Source organism: Mus caroli, unplaced genomic scaffold (assembly GCF_978045245.1).
Source record: "Mus caroli unplaced genomic scaffold, Mus_caroli_1 scaffold_2, whole genome shotgun sequence".
Lineage (NCBI taxonomy): Eukaryota > Metazoa > Chordata > Mammalia > Rodentia > Muridae > Mus > Mus caroli.
The window spans coordinates 109,070,069-109,094,106 of NW_028227257.1; the positions used below are offsets into that span (position 1 = coordinate 109,070,069).

Genomic DNA, 24,038 nt, shown 5'->3' on the forward strand with positions numbered 1-24,038 from the left:
ATTGGCACTTGTGTGTAATGAGCATACTAAAAGAAAATGCCTTTAGACATGTAAAAATAGCTTAGTCAAGATCCCCACTATACCTAATGCTGCACCTGGTAACCAGAACCCAGTGAGATCACTTAGTCAAGATAACCAGACACAGGCCTAGAGCCCCACGACACCCGCTGGGCCGTATAAGGAGAGACCAAGAGCAGTGCTCTGCTTATACACCTGGAGAGACACCACTTTGACCTGCCCTGTGGCTGGAGAGTCTACCCCAGGATCTTGATCCTCAAATCAGAAACGTCTGTCTGAGACTGGACCTGACCTTTAGCTATGACACAGGTGAGCAGCTTTGGGGAGATAGGCTTAAGACCATAGTTAGGAATTTAAAGTGTGAGTTTAGCATAATGAAATATAACTTGTTATGCAAACTGTATGTATCTACCTTCTTGCTTGAGACACTGTGGTAGTTTGAATGAAAATGGGCCCCATAGCTATCAATATATTTGAATGTTTGCTCTGCATTTTGTGGAGCTGTTTGGTAAGGATTAGGGAATTAGCTGTTTGGTAGGATTACCTTGTTGGAGGTGTGTACAGGGAGTGAGCTCTGAGGTTTCAAAAGCCCATGCCATTCCCAGTTAGTGTTCTTTCTCTCTCTCTCCCTCTCCCGTCCCCTCTCCCTCCTCCTCCCCCTCCCACCCATCTCTGCTTCTTGGTTGTTGTAAGCTCTCAACTACTGCCCTGGAAGCACACCTGCCTGCCTGCTGCTGCTATGCCCCCTGTCACAACGGTAATGGACTCACCCTGGAGACCTGTTGTGTTCTCTCACTTAAAACCTGACCCTTGCCCCAGGGCCCCCACGTTCTCAACATCTTAGGACTTTGACACACTGCTCCTCTAACTTCAGTAATTTTGTTCTTCACTACCATCAACCTTTAGGGCTTCTAAAATGTCGCCTTGTCTCATCCCTTAAGACCCCAGTGGGTGGCTTTAACTCTGGGTCCCATATTCACTGATCACAGCCCTTCACATTTGCTGCCATTGCCCTCCCACTCTGCACCTTCCCCTGGGCTGCAAGTTTCCAGGGGACAAGGAATGTTTTATCACTGAAAGAAGGCTTAAGGACTTGAAGTTTCTATCAAGTTAAAACCCTCAGAGCTATTTAGTTGGTATCCTGCCCTGGGTACAGGAAAAAGCCTGAAAACTAGATCAAAGTTACCCCCACAGAAGTATAAAACTGGAGTGAAATGAAAGAAGACAGAATATATCTAAGAACAGTATTGCTGCCTGAGATGTATAAAAACTCGAGGCCAGGGACCCAAGCACATACCCACTTTTACTGCTTCTCATTTGTTTGCTTATTTACTTACTTACCTTTGTGATGCTGGAGACAGAACCCAGAGACAAACACCAAGCAAGTGCTCTCCCACTGAGCTATACCCCGAGCCCTGCATCTCTTACAGAAGAAGACCGGCGCCTACAAGGTCAGAGAAAACAGAAGAGACCACAGGATATAGAAAAAATCCAGAGCTAAAGTGCTCATGATGGGTGTTAAATGGCTTGGAGAGCCAAGGCAATGGAATAGTGTTCATGCAGTGCAGAGAAGTGAGATTTCTGAGGAACCAGCTGGTATCACCAGAACTCCAGTAAGAGAAAGTGAATTAAAATGACAAATGGATGAATTGTTCAAAACGGAAGTCAGCTAGGCAGTTATGGCGCACACCTTTAGTCCAGTGCTTAGGAGGCAGAGGCAGAGGCAGAGGCAGCGGCAGAGAGGCAGAGAGGCAGAGGCAGAGAGGCAGAGGCAGAGAGGCAGAGGCAGAGGCAGAGGCAGAGAGGCAGAGGCAGAGGCAGAGAGGCAGAGGCAGAGGCAGAGGCAGAGGCAGAGGCAGAGGCAGAGGCAGAGGCAGAGGCAGAGGCAGAGGCAGAGAGGCAGAGGCAGAGGCAGAGAGGCAGAGGCAGAGGCAGAGGCAGAGGCAGAGGCAGAGGCAGAGGCAGAGGCAGAGGCAGAGGCAGAGGCAGAGGCAGAGGCAGATGGATCTCTCTCTGAGTTGGAGGCCAGCTTGGTCTGCAGAGTGAGTCTAGGTCAGCCAGGGTTACTCAGAGAACCCTGTCTCCAAAAACAAAATAAAACAAAACAAGCAAGCAAACAAAAAACCCCACAGAAGTTCTCAGATCTTAAAAGACACAAAGCGGGACTACCACCCTTTGACCATTCTGATCTAACACAAGGAAATTAGTCTCCGGAGAGGGTGAAATGGGAAGCCTTGACTAGAGAATGCTAAGATGGACACAATGGTGGGGGCCAGGCTGACATAATTTCCAGACCCTCTTTGACTGTTTTCTAAATACACATTTTTAAAGATGGAACCAAATAATTGAGCTAAGGCTGAGTTTGTACCGCAGGTAAAACGTGTGTCTACTACAACCAGGGCTTAGTACTTCCCCAATACTTAAAAAACAAACATAAAAAGTTGAAAAGCCAGTTATAAACAAGCAATACCTTTAAGTCTTTTTTTAAATTTTGATTTTATGCATTTGGGTGTTCTTCCTGAGTGTGCCCGTGTGGTACACGCATGCAGCACCCATGGGGGTCAGTAGAGGCCATCAGATCACATGGAACTGGAGATACAAATAGTTGTGAGTAGCCATGTGGGTGCAGGAATTGAATCTGGGTCCAATGCTCTTAACTGTTTAGCCAGTGACTCAGTCCACAAACACCCTATTTATTTATTTATTTATTTATTTATTTATTTATTTATTTATTTTTGGTTTTTCGAGACAGGGTTTCTCTGTGTAGCCCTGGCTGTCCTGGATCTCACTCTGCAGACCAGGCTAGCCTCAAACTCAGAAATCCACCTGCCTCTGCCTCCCAAGTGCTGGGATTAAAGGTGTGCACCACCACCGCCAGGCCAACACCCTAATTTTTAAGGTAAGTGGCAAGCACCCATAGTCATCATAGGGAATACTTTCCAACTTCTTGGTTGGGGCATGTCATATTTAAAATATGCATGAAATGGGGCTGAGGCTACATCTTGGTTGGGAGAGTGACTTGCTGGCATACATGAGGCCATCACACAAAACAAGCCAGTGAAATTACCAACAAATTGATACATTTGGGGCATCCTAAAATAATCTCAATGTTATATAATATGTGAAGTGTAAGCCTTTTTGTTTTAATTGTGCTAAGGATTGGCCCCAAGGCCTCATGAATGCTAGATAAGTACTGTACTACTGGAGCACACTCCATCCTTATAAACATGTTTGTTGTGATAGATTTATGTCTGAGAAGCATGCTTCATGGCCCTGTCCCCCTCCCTCCCATGGTCAGCCTCTGAGGTTGACTGGCCACCTCCTCTTCCGGAGTTCTCATGCTCATACATGTGGTCTCTTTCCCAGGCAGACGTGTCTCTGCTGCACCTCACATCAGAGAGCTTGCCACACATTAGCTGCTTCGTGTCTTCACCTACTCCTTTCTGCTCTCATCCTGTCTCTTAGGACTGCCTCCCCACCCTCCACTTGTAACCTGCTCACTCTTTGTCTCTGGCTGACGGGGGCCTGTCTGCCTCCCAGGGTTCTCATCTCTTCAGACTCCTGAGACTCCTCACCTCTCCTGCCACATTCTCCTGACCTGAGTCCTAATTTGACCGTTGCTTAGGAAATCTGTTAAGGTGGTTGAGGAGACAATTGGAGCAGATGTGTAAATGAGCGCTTTGGGGAGACCAGGTGGCCAGCCCAGGGTTCCCAGGCTTCTGCGGCAGGAGGGGGTGAGCTTGAACTAAAGGAAGGGGCCAGGAAAGCCTCGGCCAGAGGCCCAGTCCTGCTGCTCAACAGCCGGGTGCCCACACAGGGGTGGCCTGGATAGGCCTGAGAGTTGCCAGTTGGACAAACTGACCTAGACAATAATTAGGTCACGTTCAAGGTCTGCTGCACAGAACAGCAAGCAAGGAAGACCGTTTCGAACACAGCCAAATCTCACCCTCACAGATTCTACTCCTACGTTTTCTGGATTTGTTGACACGGTAAGAATTGAAAGGCAAATCCAACCAGGATCTGAAAATTGTGACACACAGAACCTTGGACTGAACGCTCTTTGATGTGCTTTTGGAAAGGACCCAGGTATTTGGTGAACGCAGGGGATCTAGTAGGCAGGCTTGATGAGGATCTGATGAGGATCTGAAGATCAAGGTCAGGAGTGATTAATATACACGCAGGAAGTCATCAACATGGAAGCAATATGAATCCCATTAAATCTTCAATAGCTTCCTATTGCCTGGAGGAATAGAGTGGTACTCTAATGATTAAAGCAATACCATTAAAGTAGAAAACAGCATTAGAAAATTAATCTGGCCCTTTTGAAAGAAGCTACCATCAAGCACTAAGTACCAAACCTTCTTCCAAGGGTGCCCTTAGCTGTGAATTTTCTTTAACACACTTGTCTCCTCCTCCCTGGCTGGAAGGACAGGCTGAAACTCACTGGTGATGGAGGCACTTGAGGCCCTTGCCGCCACCCCTACCCCCCTTTTCTAACCTAGTTAACAGATGAAGCCATCTCATTGCGGCTCCCTAGCTGTCTCCAGTGCCCTGCCTCCAGCGTTCACTGGCCCATGCAGCCTGCTCCTTCTGTGGCCCTCACTGATCGCAGTGCCCCACACTCCCCTCTGTAACCCCGAGCACCTGCTGTGCACAGAGCTTTCAGGGGACCTGACCAAGGAAGATGACAGGGAGGGGGAGGAGTTGTGCCTTCTATGGTTCCTCTCCACCCAGCAGCACCCAGGCGGCTGTCCATCCACAGAGGCTCTGACCAGGTGCCTCCCCTCCCCCATTGCTCATCTACTTCTATATGATCTTACAGGAAAATCATAATCGTACTGTGATACAGACAGGGTATGTGAGGCCACCAAGGCTGGACTGAGAAAATCTGAGCTTGTTATACAGACTCTGCATGTAAGATGTAAAGTTTATTATCCCAAGGTGACACTTCAATGATTGGTCAACATCCTTTTCTATATGTAGGAGAAATTTCTTTCTTTCTTTCTTTCTTTCTTTCTTTCTTTCTTTCTTTCTTTCTTTCTTTCTTTCTTTCTTTCGTTCATTCTCTCTCTCTCTCTTTCTTTTTTGAGATGGGGGTCTCTTACATGGGTGGTTCTCAACCTTCCTAATGCTGTGACCCTTTAATATAGTTCTTTGCATTGTGATTATCCCTAACCATAAAATTATTTTGTTGCCACTTCATAACTGTAATTTTGATACTGTTATGAGTCATCTGGTATGTGACCCCCAAAAGGGGTAACCGTTCACAGGTTGAGAACCACTGTTCTGCATAGTCCTGGGACTAAGTATGTAGATCAGACAGGTCCTAATCTCAAACTCACAGAGATCTGCCTGCCTTTGCCTCTGCCTCCCGAGTGCTGGAATTAAAGTCCAGCATCACCATTCCCAACTCTGTAAAAGAAATCTTCAAAGACCATAGTCTCTATCAGTGGCTTCCACAAGAACAAAAAGCAACTTTAGAAATAACTACTGTTGTATAATATCTGAGATGAAATATTCCCTCCTACAGGAGGAGGGAAACCTAAGGCTCGGGAGACTCTTGAAGTTACGGGGTTCCCCGGCCCCACTGACCTTTGCAATAGCAATGAGCAAGTTCCGGGGAAAGGTGTACCACGGAACTGCCCACCTGTCAGGCAGGAAGCACCAGAGATGACTGTCACCCACGATGGGCTGAGCCATTATTAGGGATGTTTTTGAGCTACTTGGGCTCCTGTAGGGAACCCCAATAAGCTCACTGGTTTACAAACCTGGGCTTGGCTGGAACGGTTTCTTTGTTCCGTCACTAGTGCCCTATCTGAGATGAATAGACGTTTGTTCATCTCTCCCCAGGGAGGTAAAAGAAAATCACACAAGGCAGTGTGGGGAACAATCACTTTAGGGAGGCTTACTCTTAGGCATAGAGATGGCTCCGTGGGTAAAGGTGGCTCGCCAAGTCTGCTGAGCTGAATTCAATCCCCAGGACCCACGTGGTAGAAGAAAAGGACTGACTCCTGCAAGTTGTCCACTGGCCTCTACATGTGCTCTGTGGTGCACATGTCCTTCCATACCCACACTCTTACACACACATGCATAAGTGAGTGTTCAAAAATTAAGTAAGAGGGAAATGAAATGCTTACTCTTTCTATCTAAATGGTGAGGTTGCTTGCTTGTTCGTTTTGAGGCAGGGTTTCATGTAGCCCGGGCCTCAGTTGCTATGTAACTGAGAAGAATCTTGAACTTCTGATCCTCTTGCCTCCAGCTTCCCTGTACTAGGGTCACGGGTAGAGGCCACCTCACCAGTCTATGGTTGGCTGGGGATCAAACCTAGTGCTTTGTGCATGCAGGTACACTACCGACTGAATGACATCCTCAGCTCCTAAGTGGTGAGACCTTTATATATTCCTAAACGTATAATGGACAGGATCCTACTACATAGGCCTCAAGGTTTTGATCCTCCTGCCTTAGCTTTCCAAGTGCTAGGGTTACTAGTGTATACCACCAATGTTATAATATCTTAGATAAACACTGTCACAATGAATAGCGACCACAGACTTACTCTGTTCTATGCATTGTGTCAGGTGATGCTATAGTAGCCAATCTCCAAGATGGTCCCCAATGCCAGCGTTCTGGTATGAACACCCTGGTCCTGTTCCATGCCCCAGTGTACCGTGTGATGAATAGCATCTGACAGAAGTAATGTGAAGTGCGGCTTGGTGAACACAGACTGGTTTTTGCTGTAGTTCTTTGTCACTAATTCCATGTTGTGATGACTATGGAATTAGAGTCTCTTAGGAAAACAAAACAGTAGCTGGGCACGGTAGAACTCATCTGTAGTCCCAGCATTTGGGGGGCCTGAGGTAAGAGAATTATGAGTTCAAGAACAGCCTGGGACAAGAAATAAGAGTCTCTAGCCCACAGCACAACTGTAACCTTTTGACCCTGGGAGCCAGAGGTGCCCAGTTAAGTGCTGAACCCTGTAAGTAAGGTCCTCCAACCCTGGCTGGTAATGTTTGTCAATTGTACCCTAGTGTCTGAGAGTCATTTGTTACACCATGATAATTAGTGTAGCTATATAGATATTATTTATTTGTTTATTTATTCCCACCCCCATGCCCCCCATCTTCCACCTCCACCCCGAGACAGGGTTTCTCTGTTTAGCACCAGCTGTCCAACACTGCCCAGCAAAGACTTGTTTATTTATGTATATGGGTGCTTTTATGCCTGTATACTTATATACCAGAAGAGGGTATTAGATCTCATGGGGCTACAGTTACACAATTGTGAGCTGCCTTATGGGTGCTGGGAATTGAACTCAGGAGCTCTAGAAGAACAGCTAATGCCCGTAAACACTGGGCCATCTATCCAGCCCTATTTTTCTTTTAAACACAGGGTCTCATGTAGCCTAGGCTAGCCTCCAACTTGCCATGCATCCCACAAAGAACAGAGTACTGGCTTAGCCACTACATCCGGTCATCCGGGCTCCATGATGCTTGGACGGAGGCCCAGACTTCACATATGGTAGGTGAGCACTCGCCATGCTGAACTACATCCCTAGTTAGCCCAGGCATGATTTCTTTAAACAGTCTCAGTATCCCAGGAAGGCAGTGGATGTTCACCACCATTTTATAAATGAACTCACAGAGGTAAACCAAGGCACCCCAATACATAACTAGTATAACTAGGAAATGCAGAATGAGAGCTCACAGCAAAGCAGCCTGATTTGAGAACCAACATTTTTAGCTACTTTTACAGTCTGCCTCCTACGGGGTGTGTGTGTGTGTGTGTGGTGGGGGATTAAATATTGGGGATTAAATTCATGTTAGGTTAAATTTCCTACCATGAGCAGTACATCTCCCTAGGTCTCATGGCACTTTTATAATCAGGAATCATAGCAGGAAGTCCTTTTACCCTAGAAAAGGAAGCTCCCTCTTCCTCACTGTCTCAGAGGCAGAGGCTGCCTCTCCAGTTCCTGGGATTTCTTCTTTGCTCTTTCTTCCGTTCTTCGGGTCTTCTGTTTCTAGGAGGCCTCCTGATTCCCGGGCTCTCTCTCCAGTGGGTCTCCTCTTCCTTGCCATTTTCTTTCTTTCCCTGCCTCTACATACGGCCATTCTCTGTTTCAAAAACAAAGCGAGGGCTGGAGAGATGGCTCAGCAGTTAAGAGCACTGGTTGCTCATCCAGAGGGCCCAGGTTCCATTCCAAGCACTCACATGGCAGCTCACAGTCGTCTGTAAATCCAGTTCCAGATGATCTGATGCCCCTCTTCTGGACTCAATGAGCACTGAATACATACAGTGCACAGATAAGCAAAATACCCACACACTTAATCAATTCTTTCATTAGTGATAACAAGGCCTGGGAAGATAGCTCAGTCAGTAAGTGTTTGCTGCATGAAAGTGTGAGGACCTGAGTTCAGATCCCAGCATTACCTCAAAGGCTGGGCACGGTGGTACATTTGTCATCCTAGCAATGGGATGTAAATCCCTGGAGCTACTCATCCCAGCCAAACTGGTGAGCTCCAAGTTTAGTGAGAGTCCCTGTCTCAAAAAATATGGAGAAGAACAATTGAGGAAGACATGGGATGTGAACCTCTGGCCTCCTTGAGCTTGTGCACACAATGTGCACACTCAGGTAAACAAGTGTACACACATGTGGGACATAAAACCATGCCAGGACGTTTGGTAAGGTAGAGCAGGTCGAGACCCAGAGACTCTGTGGGCACACACCTGAGACTTAGGTGACTCTCAGCTTCCGGCCACACTCCTGACTTGGAACATGTGCCATGCTTCTTGCAGAAAAGACCTTAGTCAGGTAGGCCCAAAACAGAGCTCTCCATGCTAACAAGGTACCTAAAGACCCGGAGGGCTTAGCCGATAAGCTTTCCTTCCCAGACATTCCTCCCTGCAAAAGGTATTCAATCTCAGACCCACTCTGAGAAGTGGGATATGGTTTTCTGAATCCATTTTCCACCATGACAATAAACTGGAACCATGGACTGTCTCTTTTTATCAAGATCTGGGGAGCCATGAAGGAGGCCTTCACCTACAGAGCTGCAGCTTAATCTCCTGTAGAAGGCCTCCCTGCGCTCCCAGTCACAACCACCACCAAGCCGGCATCCACCAAGATAAGGACAATCATCCTTACTGGGACAAGCCGGAGCTCCCCTCCCCAGCCCACCTCCACACCCGGCCCCAGGCTAGACACTGTCGTAGCTTGTTCCCCCAACCCCCAACTCTGTTCTCAGTTCTTCCGTGATTCCCAGAGGTACCTGGATGTCTGAGAACCCCATGGACCTGGCCTCATCACAGGTCCGGGGACCCCCGAACCAAGCTTTCTCATGTCTCAGACTTCACTTTCCCACCCCACCCCCCACCCCCAGAGCGGTGCCTTGGAGCTTCCCTGTGGGATAAGCACAGTCAAACTTTCTGAGTTCTACCTCCCCAAGCGGCCATGCCCAGTGAATGCAGACCTACAACCCTACACAGACAGTGCTGGTGCAGCATACCTGTAAGCTAGCACCCAGGACACCGAGCAAGAGAATCACAAGTTCAAGACCGGCCTGGGCTCAGTAGTAAGAACAGATCTCAAAAAGCAAAACCATACACGCCCACAAAAATCATATAGATAAATGTCCTGAGCATCATTATTCATCTTTGCAAGTAAGCAGAAATAATGCAAACATCCATCAGCAAGCAAAGGAATAAACAAAACATAAACTCTCTGTAGTCTAATAATGTATTCTATGCATAGAAATATGCATAATCTGATAATATGTAGTGATGTTCAGTAAAGGAATACAGTCCTGGCAAATGCCTGAAAAAATCATGCTAAGTGTAAGAGGCCAAGCACACAAGACGACATATTACATAATTCCAAATACATGAAAGGTCCAAAGCCTAAGGATGCGGCTCAGTTGGTAAAGGGCTTTCCTAACATACACAACCTTCTGGATTTAATCCCAAGGATGGCATGAACTAGGCATGGTGATGCAGTAGTAATCCTAGCCTTTGGAAGCTAGGCACAGGAAGATTCAAAGTTCTAAGTCACCTTTAGCTACAAATTAAGTTCGGAGCCAGCCAGGGCCACATGAGAGCCCACCAAACAAGAGCAGGAAACTTAAGGTTGCTGAGTGTTAGAAGGGACAGGCAAGCTGAGGACTGGTGGTAACAGGTTCTTGATGAAACTATGGATTGTGGTGATGGTTGTATAACGTGGTGAATATATTAAAAAACCACTGCATTATACCAAATAGGTGAACAGTAATGGTTGTCAATTCATCTCAAGAAAATTCTGCTTTTAAGCAAAAGGAAGTCTCCCCCTACCTACAACTAAAAAAAAAAAAAAAAAAAAAAAAGCAAAGCAAAACAAAACAAAATATATACAGTTCTCTACAATGACCAATCACAAGTTTCTTCTCCTCCTCCTCTTCCTGTTCCTCCTCCTCCTCCTCTTTCTTCTTTTCCTAAAAATTTGCACCACATCTCTGTGTACCTCTTAGTGGCCGAATTCACTCACTTTTACTTAGTTGCACCCAAACTTCCTCCTGAGAAGTCTCTTCTGGACTTGGCTCTCCATCTGTCAATCCCTTCTTTGCCCCCTGGTGGCTCCTTCTCCTCCCTCGGCATTCCCAGGGAGCCTGCGGATGCTGCTGCTCTGTCTCACCACGGCTGCATCCAGATTCTGCACTGCCATCTGACAGACTGCAAAGGCCTTCTCCAACACAGTCAGCTCTTGAACAGCAGATTAAAATGCAGACACCCTCTCACTTCTCTGTCTACCATCAGCGCCTATTTGATGACCATCAGTTGGCCATCAGTTTCTTTTCCATGACAGATTCTGACTTGGCTTCCTCTCCTGTGAATCCTTTACACAGATCCTCTCTCTAAGTCCTCTAAACACTTCCTGACTGGTCCTGTGTCCTGAAGGTCTGTCTCCCACCACTCTGACTTGACACCTCTGGAACGCTCTCCTCTCCTGTGGCTGACTGCCTTCACATCCTTCAGGACCAACCGAGTTCATGTCTCCTTTCCATGAGGTAACAAGTCCAGCTCCCAACTCCCTTCCCTCACTCTGTTCCAGGAGCACCGCTATGCCATGCTGTGCTGTGGGACACAGGACTTTGAGGCTTGTTCCTCCAGTAAGACTCATTACTGTTTGGCAGAATTCAAAGTCACCTCAATGAAGACACTCCAGGCTCCTCCCTGCCACCTGAATTCTCATCTTTGGACAACCTCCATCCCCACCCCCAAGACATGGTCTCTCTATGTAGCTCTGACTGTCCTGAAATTTACTATGTAGACCAGGCTGGCCTCCAACTCACAAAGATCCTCCTGTCTCTGCCTTCCAAGAGTGCGTCACTATGGACTTTTTCTGACTTGGGCACTTCCTTTTCTTCTTCAAACCATAAGCGTCTCCTGCTTCCAGGTTTTCAAGACACAGCTTTAAACAGAGGAGTTTCTGCTCTTATGAAGCTGGTGGCCTGGGACAGACTATAATTCATTCTCCTCGTGCCAGATGCATGCCTCTTTTCTCCTGTTCTTTCTAGAATACCCACCTGGAAAATCCCATCCAATCCAGCTTGTTACCTCATCCCCACCCTTCATCCTGCAGACAAGGTCTCATTTAGCCCTGGCTGGCCTTGAACTCACAGAGACCCACCTGCCTCTGGAGTACTGTGTGCACCAGCATATCCAACCTCTCCGTCTCTGTTCTTCTATCCACAGGGTGAAACATACTTGGAGGAAATCACACAGTATCAAAGGCTGGGCCACTACAGATCACTGTCATTTCAGTGAGCCTCAGCTGTTGGGCAATCCTCCTCCTCATTGGTGGCCAGCTTCTTATACTACTTCTTAATTCTCTACCTCATCTCATCTGTCATCTCCAAAACAATGGAAAGAGAGAAATATAAGTCAAGGACAGCAAGAGGCTTCCTCGGTGTTCTGCTATCGAGTCCATCTAGTCATCCTCAACCCTCTGGAACAGGAGTCGGCCTGTCTTCCCCATTCTCATGGGCATCTCTCAGTCCACACGCATGTCCTCAACCTCCCCTGTGGCTGCTCCCGAGCTTCCTCATCCTGCCTGCCACATTAACCCAGCAGCTCTTGCAGAGTTTTAGACAAGAAGCTCCGTCCCTCCTCTGCCTGACAAAGCCTTCTTTGTGCCGGCAGCTCAGGCGCAGGCTAGCCACCATTGGTGACTCCGCCTCTTGCGTCTCTACCTAATGGTCCTCTGCCAGTAGCTATGACTTGAATCAGTCTTCTTGCTGCAGTAACTGGCTGCCATGTCTGAGTCCCTCAAGGACTGTGAATGGTGAGAATAAGAACCTTATATTTCAAGACCAGGACATTGTCACTGGCATCCCCAGTACCTGGATTCCTTCTGTGTTTCCACAACATTTGAGTCAAACCTTTTTCCTTTTCTCAATAACTTGTGCATTAACACTTTGTGGCAAAGAGTATAGTCATAATTTTTTTGATTTTAGAAATATTAAACTCTCTATTGGCATGAGTTAACAAGTTTTATCCTATTTCATATGTATCTGGGTTGGTTTTTTTTTTTTTTTGGTTGTTGCTTTATACATATTTATAAAAATGAAAATAAAGATATCTTAAATCCAAAGCATCAAATTTAATTACTGAATCAAACTTACTAATTACACACTCTGAACTTCAATAACTTTATTGTATCTCCTTGTCACCTTCAGAGCCTCCAGTGTGACTGTGGTTTTTATCTATTTTTCCTTTTTATTTCTAATAGCTCTTGCCTCTGCATCTCAACACATTCCTTGATTCACTATTACTAACTTTATTGTAGCACCATTAACCAGCCACTTTCCATTCATTCATTCAAAAAGAAATCTTCACTGAATCTTACATACCAGATATTATTCTGGGCGCTTGACACACATCAGAGAACAAAGGGAACTCAAGTCCCGTCGCTCTTACATTCTGCAGGAGATGGGCACCACACAATCAGCTTGCCGAGGAACCAAGAAGGGCAGGGTGCTGTGTGCAGGGTGCTGTGTGCAGGGTGCTGTGTGCAGGGTGCTGTGTGCAGGGTGCTGTGTGCAGGGTGCTGTGTGCAGGGCCTTCAAGGGCATACAAGCATCTGACCTTCACTCTGAGGGCTTTAAGCAAAGAAGAACGACATGATCTGATTTACATTTTAAAGATCCTAAGATCCGCCAGGCTGCTATGGTCACAATGAAATACAGAAGGCAGGGATGGAGACAGAGACACCAGTACCAAGCATTAATCCAAGGAAGGCACGGCACTGGTTAAAGGAGAGAGAGGGAACATAGCTTGGTTTCTGGGTGTGTCTTTTTATTTATTGTTTTTGTCATTGTGTTGTTTTGGACAGGTTTCTCTGTGTAATTGTGACAGTGCCCCAGACCTCAGCACAACTGACTATAGGATGGAAGCACCATTCAGGCTGTAAAATTCAGCACATAGACAGTACCACCAGCCAAAACTACAACAGAGGCCTGATCCAGCAAAGTCCATAGTTCCAGGAAAGTCTATAAACGTACGAACCTTGCTTTTTAGCTTCTGGAGTTCTGCTTCTGGCTAACTGTTCTTGTTAACTGAACTATGTCAACCCAGAACATGGTTTTTGTGGTTAAAAGCTCACCCTGAGAAAGGCTCAGTGCTACCCTGGTGTAAGGAGCCGTCCTCACATTCGCCATTACAAGATGGCACTGATGGCACTGACACCCGTGTTCTAAGTAGTAAACAAGCAAGCTGCGCATGTGCCGGGGTAGCTTTCCACGCCATGTGCTCTGCCTTTCCCGTGACAACTCCGGAGGACAGTCCTCCATAAAAGGGACGGTTTCCGCCATCCTCTCTCTCTCTCTCTCTCTCTCTGGCTCTCTCTCTGGCTCTCTTCTCCACTGGCTCCTGATGGGGTAAGCAATAAAGCTTGTGCTGCAGAAGATTCCGGTTGCCCTGAGCGTGTTCTTACCAGGGGGAACAAAAGCTCGCAATAAATGGTGCCGAAACCCGGGAGCTACTGCATCACGGGGAAGGAGCTGTTAATGAAGTGTTCCCGTAAAACAGACTGTTGAGAAGGATCCGGTGTGGATTCAGAACTCTTCAGCTGGGGAACTGTGGTAATGAAGTGTTCCCACAAAACAGACTGTTGAGAAGGATCCGGCATGGGTTCAGAACTCTTCAGCTGGGGAACGGAGCGGAACCAGAACTGTGGGGATGGGACGCGCGTTACAGCTTTACAAGGTATGTCTGGTTTTGAACTTTCTCTAGTGTTAAAAGCCCTTTTATTTCTTTTCACATGTCAACAAGTGGTTAAGGCAGGGTGGAGAATTCTGGACAAAATTCAAGACAGTCTATCAGAAGTAAAGCGGGGAAAGAGAGCAGGAGCAAAGAGGAAACATGGTGCACCAAATAAGTACACAGGCCTTTCCACGGGTCTTGAACCCGAGGAAAAGTTAATGTCAGGGAAGAATACCTGGGGAGAGATTAGAAGGAAAGAGGAGAAAAAACAAAGGAAAAAAGAAAAGTTAATGTCAGGGAAAAATACCTGGGGAGAGATTAGAAGGAAAGAGGAGAAAAGAGATGAGTTTAAAGAGCCAGTTCTTAGTAGCTGTGAATCAGATAAAGAAATTAGCCCTTCTGAGAAAACAGACTTGGAGGAGGGAGCAGCTCGTTATGAGAGAGAAATACGAGCTTATAGGTCAAGAAAAAAGCCAAAAGCGGCTGGCAAAGGCCAGCTTGCTGCTCGGTCTCCAGGCAGTCGGCTTCAAGGTCATAGTGCACCTCCGCCCTATGTGGAGCCCCCGCCCTGCATAGTGCATCGGCAGTGCGCAGAGCAGCAGTGCGCAGACTCGTTCATTTCAAGAGAGAAACAAAGGAAGATACAACAGGCATTTCCGGTCTTTGAAGGAGCCGAGGGTGGGCGTGTTCATGCTCCAGTAGAGTACAGGCTTGCAGGCATGGCACTAACTCCTGCCGACTGGCAAATGATTGCAAAAGCCGCTCTCCCCAGTATGGGCAAATATACGGAATGGAGAGTTCTATGGCAAGAGGCTTCACAAATGCAGACCCGAGCAAACGCTGCTGCTTTGACTCCAGAGCAGAGAGATTGGACTTTTGACAGGTTCAAACCTTGGCAGCCACATCCAATGATTGGGCAGTTTTAGTTACCTCCTTTTCAGGACAAATAGATAACCATTATCCAAAACATCCAATTTTACAGTTTGCCCAAAATCAATCTGTTGTGTTTCCACAAATAACAGTAAGAAACCCACTTAAAAATGGGATTGTGGTATATACTGATGGATCAAAAACTGGCATAGGTGCCTATGTGGCTAATGGTAAAGTAGTATCCAAACAATATAATGAAAATTCACCTCAAGTGGTAGAATGTTTAGTGGTTTTAGAAGTTTTAAAAACCTTTTTAGAACCCCTCAATTTTTAGAAGTGGCTGGAGTGATTAAGCCTTCCAGTAAAGTTGCCAATATTTTTCAGTAGATACAATTAGTTTTGTTTGCCTCTCCTTTAACTGGAGAAAAGGCCTCACATGTGATTCAACATTGCCTTGAGGCATGGAGTGCTTGGGGAAAACCCAAACTCCTTAAGACTGATAATGGACCAGCTTATACATCTCAAAAATTCCAACAGTTCTGCCGTCAGATGGACGTGACCCATCTGACTGGACTTCCATACAACCCCCAAGGACAGGGTATTATTGAGCGGGTGCACCGCACCCTCAAATCCTATCTAATAAAACAGAAAGGGGAAGTCGAGGAGGCTCTACCCCGAGTACCAAGAGTGTCTGTGTCTACAGCACTTTTTACACTCAATTTTTTAAATCTTGATGTTCATGGCCATACGGCGGCTGAACGCCATTGTTCAGAGCCAGATAGGCCCAAAGAGATGGTTAAATGGAAAGATGTTTTAAATAACAAATGGAAAGGCCCGGATCCTATTTTGATAAGATCCAGGGGAGCTGTTTGTGTTTTTCCACAGAATGAAGACAACCCATTTTGGATACCAGAAAGACTCACCCGAAAAATCCAGACTGACCAAGGGAATACTGATGTCCCTCGTCTTGGTGATGTCCAGTGCGACAACAACAAAGGGAGAGCAGCGTTGGGAGATACAGAATTGGATGGCTAAATTTGAACAGACCCTTTGAAAATTGAGACTTGCCCCACGCACTTGGACCTGTCCCTGACCAAAGGATTATCTCCCCAACATTTTCCTTCTTTAAAGAATGGGTGGGGGTGGAATTATTTGGAGCTGTTCTTTGCTGTGGATTAGTGTTGCTTCTCTGATTGGTCTGTAAGCTTAAGGCCCAAACTAGGAGAGACAAGGTGGTTACTTCCCAGGCGCTTGCAGCACTAGAACATGGTGCTTCCCCTGATATATGGTTATCTATGCTTAAGCAATAGGTCGCTGGCCACTCAGCTCTTGCACCCCACAAGGCTAGTCTCATTGCACGGGATAGAGTGAGTGTGCTTCAGCAGCCCGAGAGAGTTGCATGGCTAAGCACTGCAGTAGAAGGGCTCTGCGGCATATATGAGCCTATTCTAGGGAGACATGTCATCTTTCAAGAAGGTTGAGTGTCCAAGTGTCCTTCCCCCAGGAAAAACGACACGGGACCAGACCAGGACCCCTCCGGGTGATGAGCCTGGGAGGAGGTTTTGTGTACGGCTCCTTTACCTACACACTGGGGATTTGACCTCTATTTCCACTCTCATTAAAATGGGTGGCCTATTGCTCTTAAATAAAAGAAAAGGGAGAGATGTAAGGAGCCGTCCTCACATTCGCCATTACAAGATGGCACTGATGGCACTGACACCCGTGTTCTAAGTAGTAAACAAGCAAGCTGCGCATGTGCCGGGGTAGCTTTCCACGCCATGTGCTCTGCCTTTCCCGTGACAACTCCGGCCGATGGGCTGCAGCGAATCAGGGAACGACACGTCCGAGGCGGAGGACAGTCCTCCATAAAAGGGACGGTTTCCGCCATCTTCTCTCTCTCTCTCTCTCTCTCTCTCTCTCTCTCTCTCTCTCTCTCTCTCTCTCTCTCTGGCTCTCTCTCTGGCTCTCTTCTCCACTGGCTCCTGATGGGGTAAGCAATAAAGCTTGTGCTACAGAAGATTCCGGTTGCCCTGAGCGTGTTCTTACCAGGGGGAACAAAAGCTCGCAATACCCTGGGATCCCAAACACTCAGTGTACTTGCTAGCGGGCTAATATAGACTTTCTATTGGCTTAAACCCATGTCCAAGCAGTCTTCTCTGCTGAATACTCCACTACAGTAACAGCCCTGGCTGTCCTAGAACTCGATTTCTAGACCAGACTGGCTTGGAACTCACAGAGATTCACCCGACTCAGAATATTGTTTTTGAGACAATGTCTCATTCTGTAACCCCAGGCTAGCCTAGAACTCACTATGTAGTCCATCTCCCTGCCTCTGCCTCCCAAGGGCTAGGATTAAAGGTGTGTACCACCACCGCTTGGTGCAATAAGATTTCTTAAACGGATTTCTATACAAAGTAAACACTGAAGGAGAAAGAAGAAGAAATGAGGGTGACTGAAGGTTGACAAGAAATCTGTAAAGATCACACTTAGCAGGCAAAGCCCTTATAATCCACACATGAGGATGTGAGCAGGATCCCAGCACCCACGTGAAAAAGCTGAGCTCTGCAGCAAGTACCCACAATCCCAGGGCAGTGGTAAGAGGCACTGGCGGGCAAGCAAAGACAGGACGATTTCCAAAGACAGCTCTGTGTCCACTGAGAGACCCTGTCTCAAAAAAGTACCATGGTACCAGGGGCAGGGCACACAGCTTTAGTCTCCCTGGCAAAGCAGAAGCCAACATCTCTCTGAGTACTAGGCTAGTCTGGTCTATCATTTGCAAAGCAGAAGCAAACATCTCCCTTAGTTCTAGGCTAGCCTGGTCTATATAGAGAGGTCCAGGCCAGCCAGGGTTACACAATGAGACAGTTTGGGGTTTTTTTGTTTTGTTTTGTTTTGTTTTTTGATCTTTTGGAGTTTTTTTGTTTTTGTTTTTTAGGTGAGAGGCAATAGAGGAAGATATTTCCCAATATCAATTACTGGCTGCCAACAGGCTCACACACAGGTAAGCACACTGTATACATACACACCCATAGATGTGTAAAAAAATCACACTAAATACTTAAAACAGGTGAACTGTACGTCAAATATGCTGCTTTAAAAAGTGCCAATAGCTGGGCAGTGGTGGTGTAAGCCTTTGATCCCAGCACTTGGGAAGCAGACGCAGACAGATGCTAGCCTGGTTTACAGAGAAAGTTCTGGGAGAGCCAAGGCTATACGGAGAAACCCTGTCTTGAAAAACAAAGACAAACAAAAAATTGTCAGCAATTAGGCTGAGCATGGTGTCACATGGGTATTAGTTCAGCACTCAGGAGGCCAGCCTGGGCTACAAAGCAAGACCCTGCCTGAGAAGCAAAATAATACAAAAGAACTTTATCATCAACTAAGGTGAGAATGGGAATGGGTGGAGGGGCTGGGGAAGAGTACTACCACAAATCCAGGAAATGCAGATGCGTGTCTATGTTGACATTTAAAAAAAGAATTTGACCAAAAAAAAAAAAAAGTGATGTATTTTTATTTGCCATGCTGACTTTGAGATGTATATTAACTGAAAATGTTCACTAGGCACTACATGCGTGAATCTCAAATTTAGGAGAAAAACCTTGCCTGGTCTAATGTGGAATCCTACAGCTGAATGGGTATTGTGTAGAGCCATGGGCTTAATGGCACCATTAGGAGCTGGTGAGTCTAGCCATCATCTGCAAACTACTCCAAATCTGCCTAGGGTTAATATTGCTGCCCTGCCTTTTTCACAGTGGATTCCTCTCTGAACAAATTTAACCTTCTACCTCAGTTCTGGAAACCTAGTAGAAGTGGGATGTCAGCCATGATACAAAGCAACGTGACTTGTGATGGAAGTGACTGTACTGGCTAGTTTTATGTAAACTTGACACATGCTACCACCCTTTGAGACAGGGGAACCTCAGTTGAAAAAAAAAAAAAAAGTCTCCATAAGATCAGGCTACAGCCAATCTTGTAAGGCATTTCTTAATTAGTGACTGATGGGGGAGGTCCCAGCCCATTGTGGGTGGGGCACCGCTGGGCCAGTAGTCCTGGGTTCTATAAGAAAGAAGGCTGAGCAAGCCACGGGGAGCAAACCAGCAAACACCACCCCACCATGGCCTCTGCATCAGGTCCTGTCTCCAGGTCCTGCCCTGTTTGCATTTCTGCCCAGACTTCCTTTGATGATGAACATGGCTGTGAAAGCATAAGTCAAATAAGTCACAGCGAGTTAGTTCTCTATTTGTCTACAATGCATGAGATCTCAGATCCTAACAACCCCTCTTCTATCACACAGCATAGCAACCAGGCAATGCAGAGGACAGTGAGCCTTTAAGAGAAAACACATTTAATCGCCTCCCAGATTTCTGCTCGGTAAAACCTCCCCAGAGGTGGCATTAGAAAGTGAGCCCAAGCACCAGCTGACTGCTTGGCTAAGTCAGAGAGCAGAGGTTTGATCCGCAAGCCGCTGGAAAGGAAGCACAACACTCCACAGGGTTTATCAGGCTAAGCGGCTGCAGGCTGCAAGCTGAACTGATTCCAGGGTTTGCAGGGCCGGTACAAGTAGGAGCTCCAGTTCACATCCAGAGCCAACACTTCCCTGAGCAAACCTCACCAAGCCTCCCTGACAGCGTGCAACTGAGATCCCAGAAAGTCTATGACCTAGGAGTTAAGAATCATGCCTGTTAACAGAGCAAGAGAGGACAAATCCCATCTGGCTGGCTGCTAGTCTTTGTAAATAAAGTTTTATTAGAACACAGCTATGTTCACTTGTACTTGGCAGAGTTGGGTAATTGTAACAGAGAGTATTGCTCACAAAAGTCTAAGATACTATCTGACCTTTACTGAGTTCTACATTGGAGTAAGACCTCTAGTATTTCCCCTAAAAGTAAAGGCAACCCGCCCCCCAAATCTGTTCCAATAAAGATAACACCAAGTGGGGGAACCAAACTACCTGCCTAGTACTCAACATATTTTAAAGAAAAAAAAATCAACATAAACTCCAAAAGATACCAGTCGTTGTGTTACATATATAATTATGTTACATGAGCTGTGAAGCAGGAAAGTGTAGCCAATCAATCATCACCATCACCACCATCACCATAATCATCATCAAATAAAACAGACTGTGGGGAAACTCTGATTTCAAGTGTTTAAAATAGCTGTTACAGGGCTAGAGAGATGGTTCAGTGGTTAAAAGCACTTACTGCTCTTCCAGAGGATCTGGCCAGTTGAATTCCCATAACCTGTATCTTAGGGCTCACAACTGCCTATAATTTCAGTTCCAGGGGATATGTCTCCTTCTGGCCTCCTCGGGTACCTGCACATATGTGGTACACATAAACTCATGATGGATTACATGCATGCACATAAATAAAAAATAAACCTTTTTTTAAAAAAAGTTGTTATGTTTACTGGGTGTGGCAGCACATGCTTGGAAATGGCAGAAGGACCAGGAATTCAAGCCCGCCCTACACAAGACCCTGTCTCATAAAATAAAATGTAACAATTGTTACAAGAGCATGGTCAAGTACTTAAAGGTTAGAGTTAATGACTGGGAAATCTGAACAGAGAAACTGACAGGGAAATGCCCAGTATGACAGGTGGTTTACACCACTAATCTCAACACACGGTGGTAGAGGCGGAAGGACCAGGAGTTCAAGGCTACAGGAGACTCTGTCTTAAAACAAATAAACAGCTAAATAGAAATTCTAAAAATAAGTACAATATACAAGACAATGAGTAGGATTCTCAGTCTGTCTTTCTTTTCTTCCTTCTTTTTTCCTTCCTTCCTTTCTTCCTTCCTTTTTTTTCTTTCTTTCTCCTCTTATGGAGCAGGGGAACCCCAAACCAAGGCTTATGAGTGCTAACCACTGAGCTATACTCCCTAGGCACAGTTTTCAGAGATACATAGACGAAAGAATCTACAAATAAAGTGATATACCTAGGACATTCTTTAAAATAATACCATCGGGGGAAGGCACTGTGGCTGGGGTGGACAAGTGAGTGTCTCTACACACATGATTTGTGAGCAGACGATGTGTATGCAGAGTTTGCGGCTCTGTTGTGTGTTTGAAATTTCTCCTGTGAAGAACATTTCAAAGGCTTAAAAAAGAAAATCTAATCTTCACATGAACAAGTTGTATTAAATGTAAAAGATCATTCAAGTGATGAGAAGTTCTGGGTATACACAGAATCACCAGAGCCATCTTTGCCAAAACCTCTAAGATATGTAGCACTATATTTTGAGTGCTTTGGAAAATATAGGCATTTCATAAAAACCGACTATTTTATTTCACAAAGCCGTGAATCGTGTATGTCATTCTCTGTATGTATTATATTGGATACACATATACACGCAAATATAAATACACAAATATATGAGTATCTGATTTCACAAAAGGGGGGCTGTATTGAGCTAAACTGGGCTGGTGAGATGGTTCAATGGGTAAAGCCTGAACCAAGCCTCATGGTCTGAATTTGATCTCTGAGAAACAGATAACGGAAGAACTCCCACAAGTTCTCCTATGAACCTGTGACCTTTGTATGCACACCTTAGCATCTGCTTGAGCATACACCAGTCAAACAAATACATGTCATTTTAATGTCCTACAACTTGCTTTTTCCAAATATTCCAAATAATATATTTTTGTGGACACCATCCATGTCAACGTCAACCTTTTTTACACATCCTTAGATACACACAAATATGTTGGTATCTGACTTCACAAAAGGGGATTGCATTAAGTTAAGCTGGACTGGTGAGATGGCTCAGAAGGTATATAATACGTGCTGAGTATTGCTCTGAAAATATTGACCTCCTAAAACCGTTCCTATGTGCCTGGCACTTAAATTGTATCTCGAGTCGTTAGTGTTCCTTTTTTTCGTCCTCCTTGAACCTATTTTTGAGTTCTTGCCAGCATCTAGTACTAATTCAACAAAGATTCGCCGGAAACGCATCTGGAATGCCCCTGACATCGTTAGCTCTCCTAAGTCATCATGACAGTAATCACCTTTTACAAATTTCTCAAAAAGGCATGCCAATCCAACAGCTCTAAACCGAGTGTTCAGGCGCATTTCACCGTCGTCGCTGGTATATACGTCTGCAACACTAACCACACAAGTAAAGTGAGGGAAGAAAACTTCAGGTAACGACCCACAAATCTCAAGAACTAAGCACTCAGCAACATGGTCCAGGTAAGAAGAGGACAAACGTGTGTCTGTTTCTGCAGCGTGCCAACGTGTATGGTGCACGCGGGTCCGACTGAAAGTACGCACGTGCGTAGCAAGCCCACGCGCGGACGTGTCTCTGGGCGCGTGGCCCTGGAGCGGTCGTATGCCGATCGCTTACCTCCACGGACGAGCTGGGGGACGCCGATGGGCGCCGCCATGTTGGCTCCGGTCACGTGGCCAAGAGAGAGCCTCGCAGCTCCGCCCACTGGAGTAGCCGCGCTCTCAAAGCCCAGAAGCGCTGAAGCCGTGGGAGGCGAGTGCGCGCGCGCGCGTGAGCCCGCTTGCAGGAGCCCGGGCTAGCGAGTGGCTCTGGTGTCGAGGCCAGCAACTCCGTCGGCGGCCAGCTCGCTTCCACCAGGAGAGGCTGGCTCCGGCCGCAGTTCTCTCTCTGAGCTTCCAGACCCATCAGGGATGGAAGAAAGTCGTCATGTGAGTGTAGCCTCCAGTATTTATAGAATCACCATTTTGGTGCATGGATACGTGAAGTTGGGCGAGAGGAAAACACACACACACACAATTTAGTGTGCAACAAAGCACTTTCATCGTCTTTCATTCGGTTTCAAATCATTTCCAGGCAACTAGTTGAAAGGTAAAAGTTGGATCAATTTGATCAGCGACTCCAGAATAGAATAGTTGGGACACCTATGTGGCCCTGTGGGTATCTTCACAGGATTTCTCCTTCCCTGATGACACTTCCTGCTTGGCAGTATTAACTGCTGCTATCCCTAAATTAGACATTTAAAGAATGGCGCATGTCAGCTTGCATAGCCCCTATGTCAAGGCAAGTGAGACAGGCGCTGTATCTTCGATGATACTGTTGCCGGATTTTACCAGGTTCTGTGCCTCTTGCCCTCGTTTTGCGGTGGAGTCCAGCCGCACATGGACCAGGTGTTATCCATCTTGGTAGCTTCCTGTGATCAACACAGACCATGATACCCCGAGGTGTGTAATGGTGAAAGAACCCAAACTGTAGTGTAGCAAGCAGTTTCTGGACTTTGAATGCAGTCGAGATTGATAAGGATTCCTTGTGGATATGTGGATGTCTTCTCATTGATTTTAAAGAATCCACATGCGGGCTGGAGAGATGGCTCAGCGGTTAAGAACACCTACGACTCTTCCAGAGGTCCTGAGTTCAATTCCCAGCAACCTCATGGTGGCTCACAACCATCTTTAATGGAATCTGATGCCCTCCTCTGATGTGTCTGATGATAGCTACACTGTACTCACATATATAAAATATAAAATAAAAGAATCCACATGCTCAGCCGGCACACCTTTAACCTCAGGAGGCAGAGTTCAACTCATCACAAACCTCAAATCGGAGAGCACTTAATCCAAGCGTATTTTTTTTGTTTGAGAATTTCATACACACATAAGAATGTGTGTTTGTCAAATCCACGCCCAGCACCACCACGCGCCCCCATCCTTCTCCTCCAACTTCTGCTCATCCCTTCCACCACATTTCCCTCTCAACTTCACGTGCTTTTATTTGAACACACTGAGTCCATGTACTGCCAGTATGCACATGAATGTAGGGCCATCTACTGGAGCTTGGGGATCCTTTCAGGGGCAGAAACCCTGGAGAAAACTGACCACCCTCATCCCCGCAGTAGCTATGTCAATTGTCAGCTATGAATGGGACTTTGTGTCCTTGTCCCAATCTATGTTGAGATCTCGGCTAGCTAGGTCTT

General features: G+C 46.3%; 1 protein-coding gene across 5 annotated transcripts in view; it reads right to left on the minus strand.

The window, feature by feature from the left end:
- The window catches only part of Metap1d (methionyl aminopeptidase type 1D, mitochondrial), a 76,335-nt gene extending 53,787 nt beyond the window's left edge, over window positions 1–22,548 (minus strand). For 2 of the 5 annotated variants that reach the window (XM_029474213.1, XM_085834787.1), the window contains exons 1-2: window positions 22,466–22,521; window positions 20,322–20,434 (exon numbers count right to left, since the gene is read on the minus strand). Coding sequence is in view for 1 of the 5 variants with exons in the window: in XM_021149790.2 (XP_021005449.1) it covers window positions 22,466–22,505 (40 nt within the window). In the remaining 4 variants the exon portion in view is untranslated. Of the gene's footprint in view, window positions 1–20,321; window positions 20,435–22,127; window positions 22,377–22,465 lie in introns of those variants that run through there. The other 3 variants (XM_085834788.1, XM_021149781.2, XM_021149790.2) reach the window with 3 other exon arrangements.
- Between the last annotated feature and the right edge of the window lie 1,490 nt (window positions 22,549–24,038).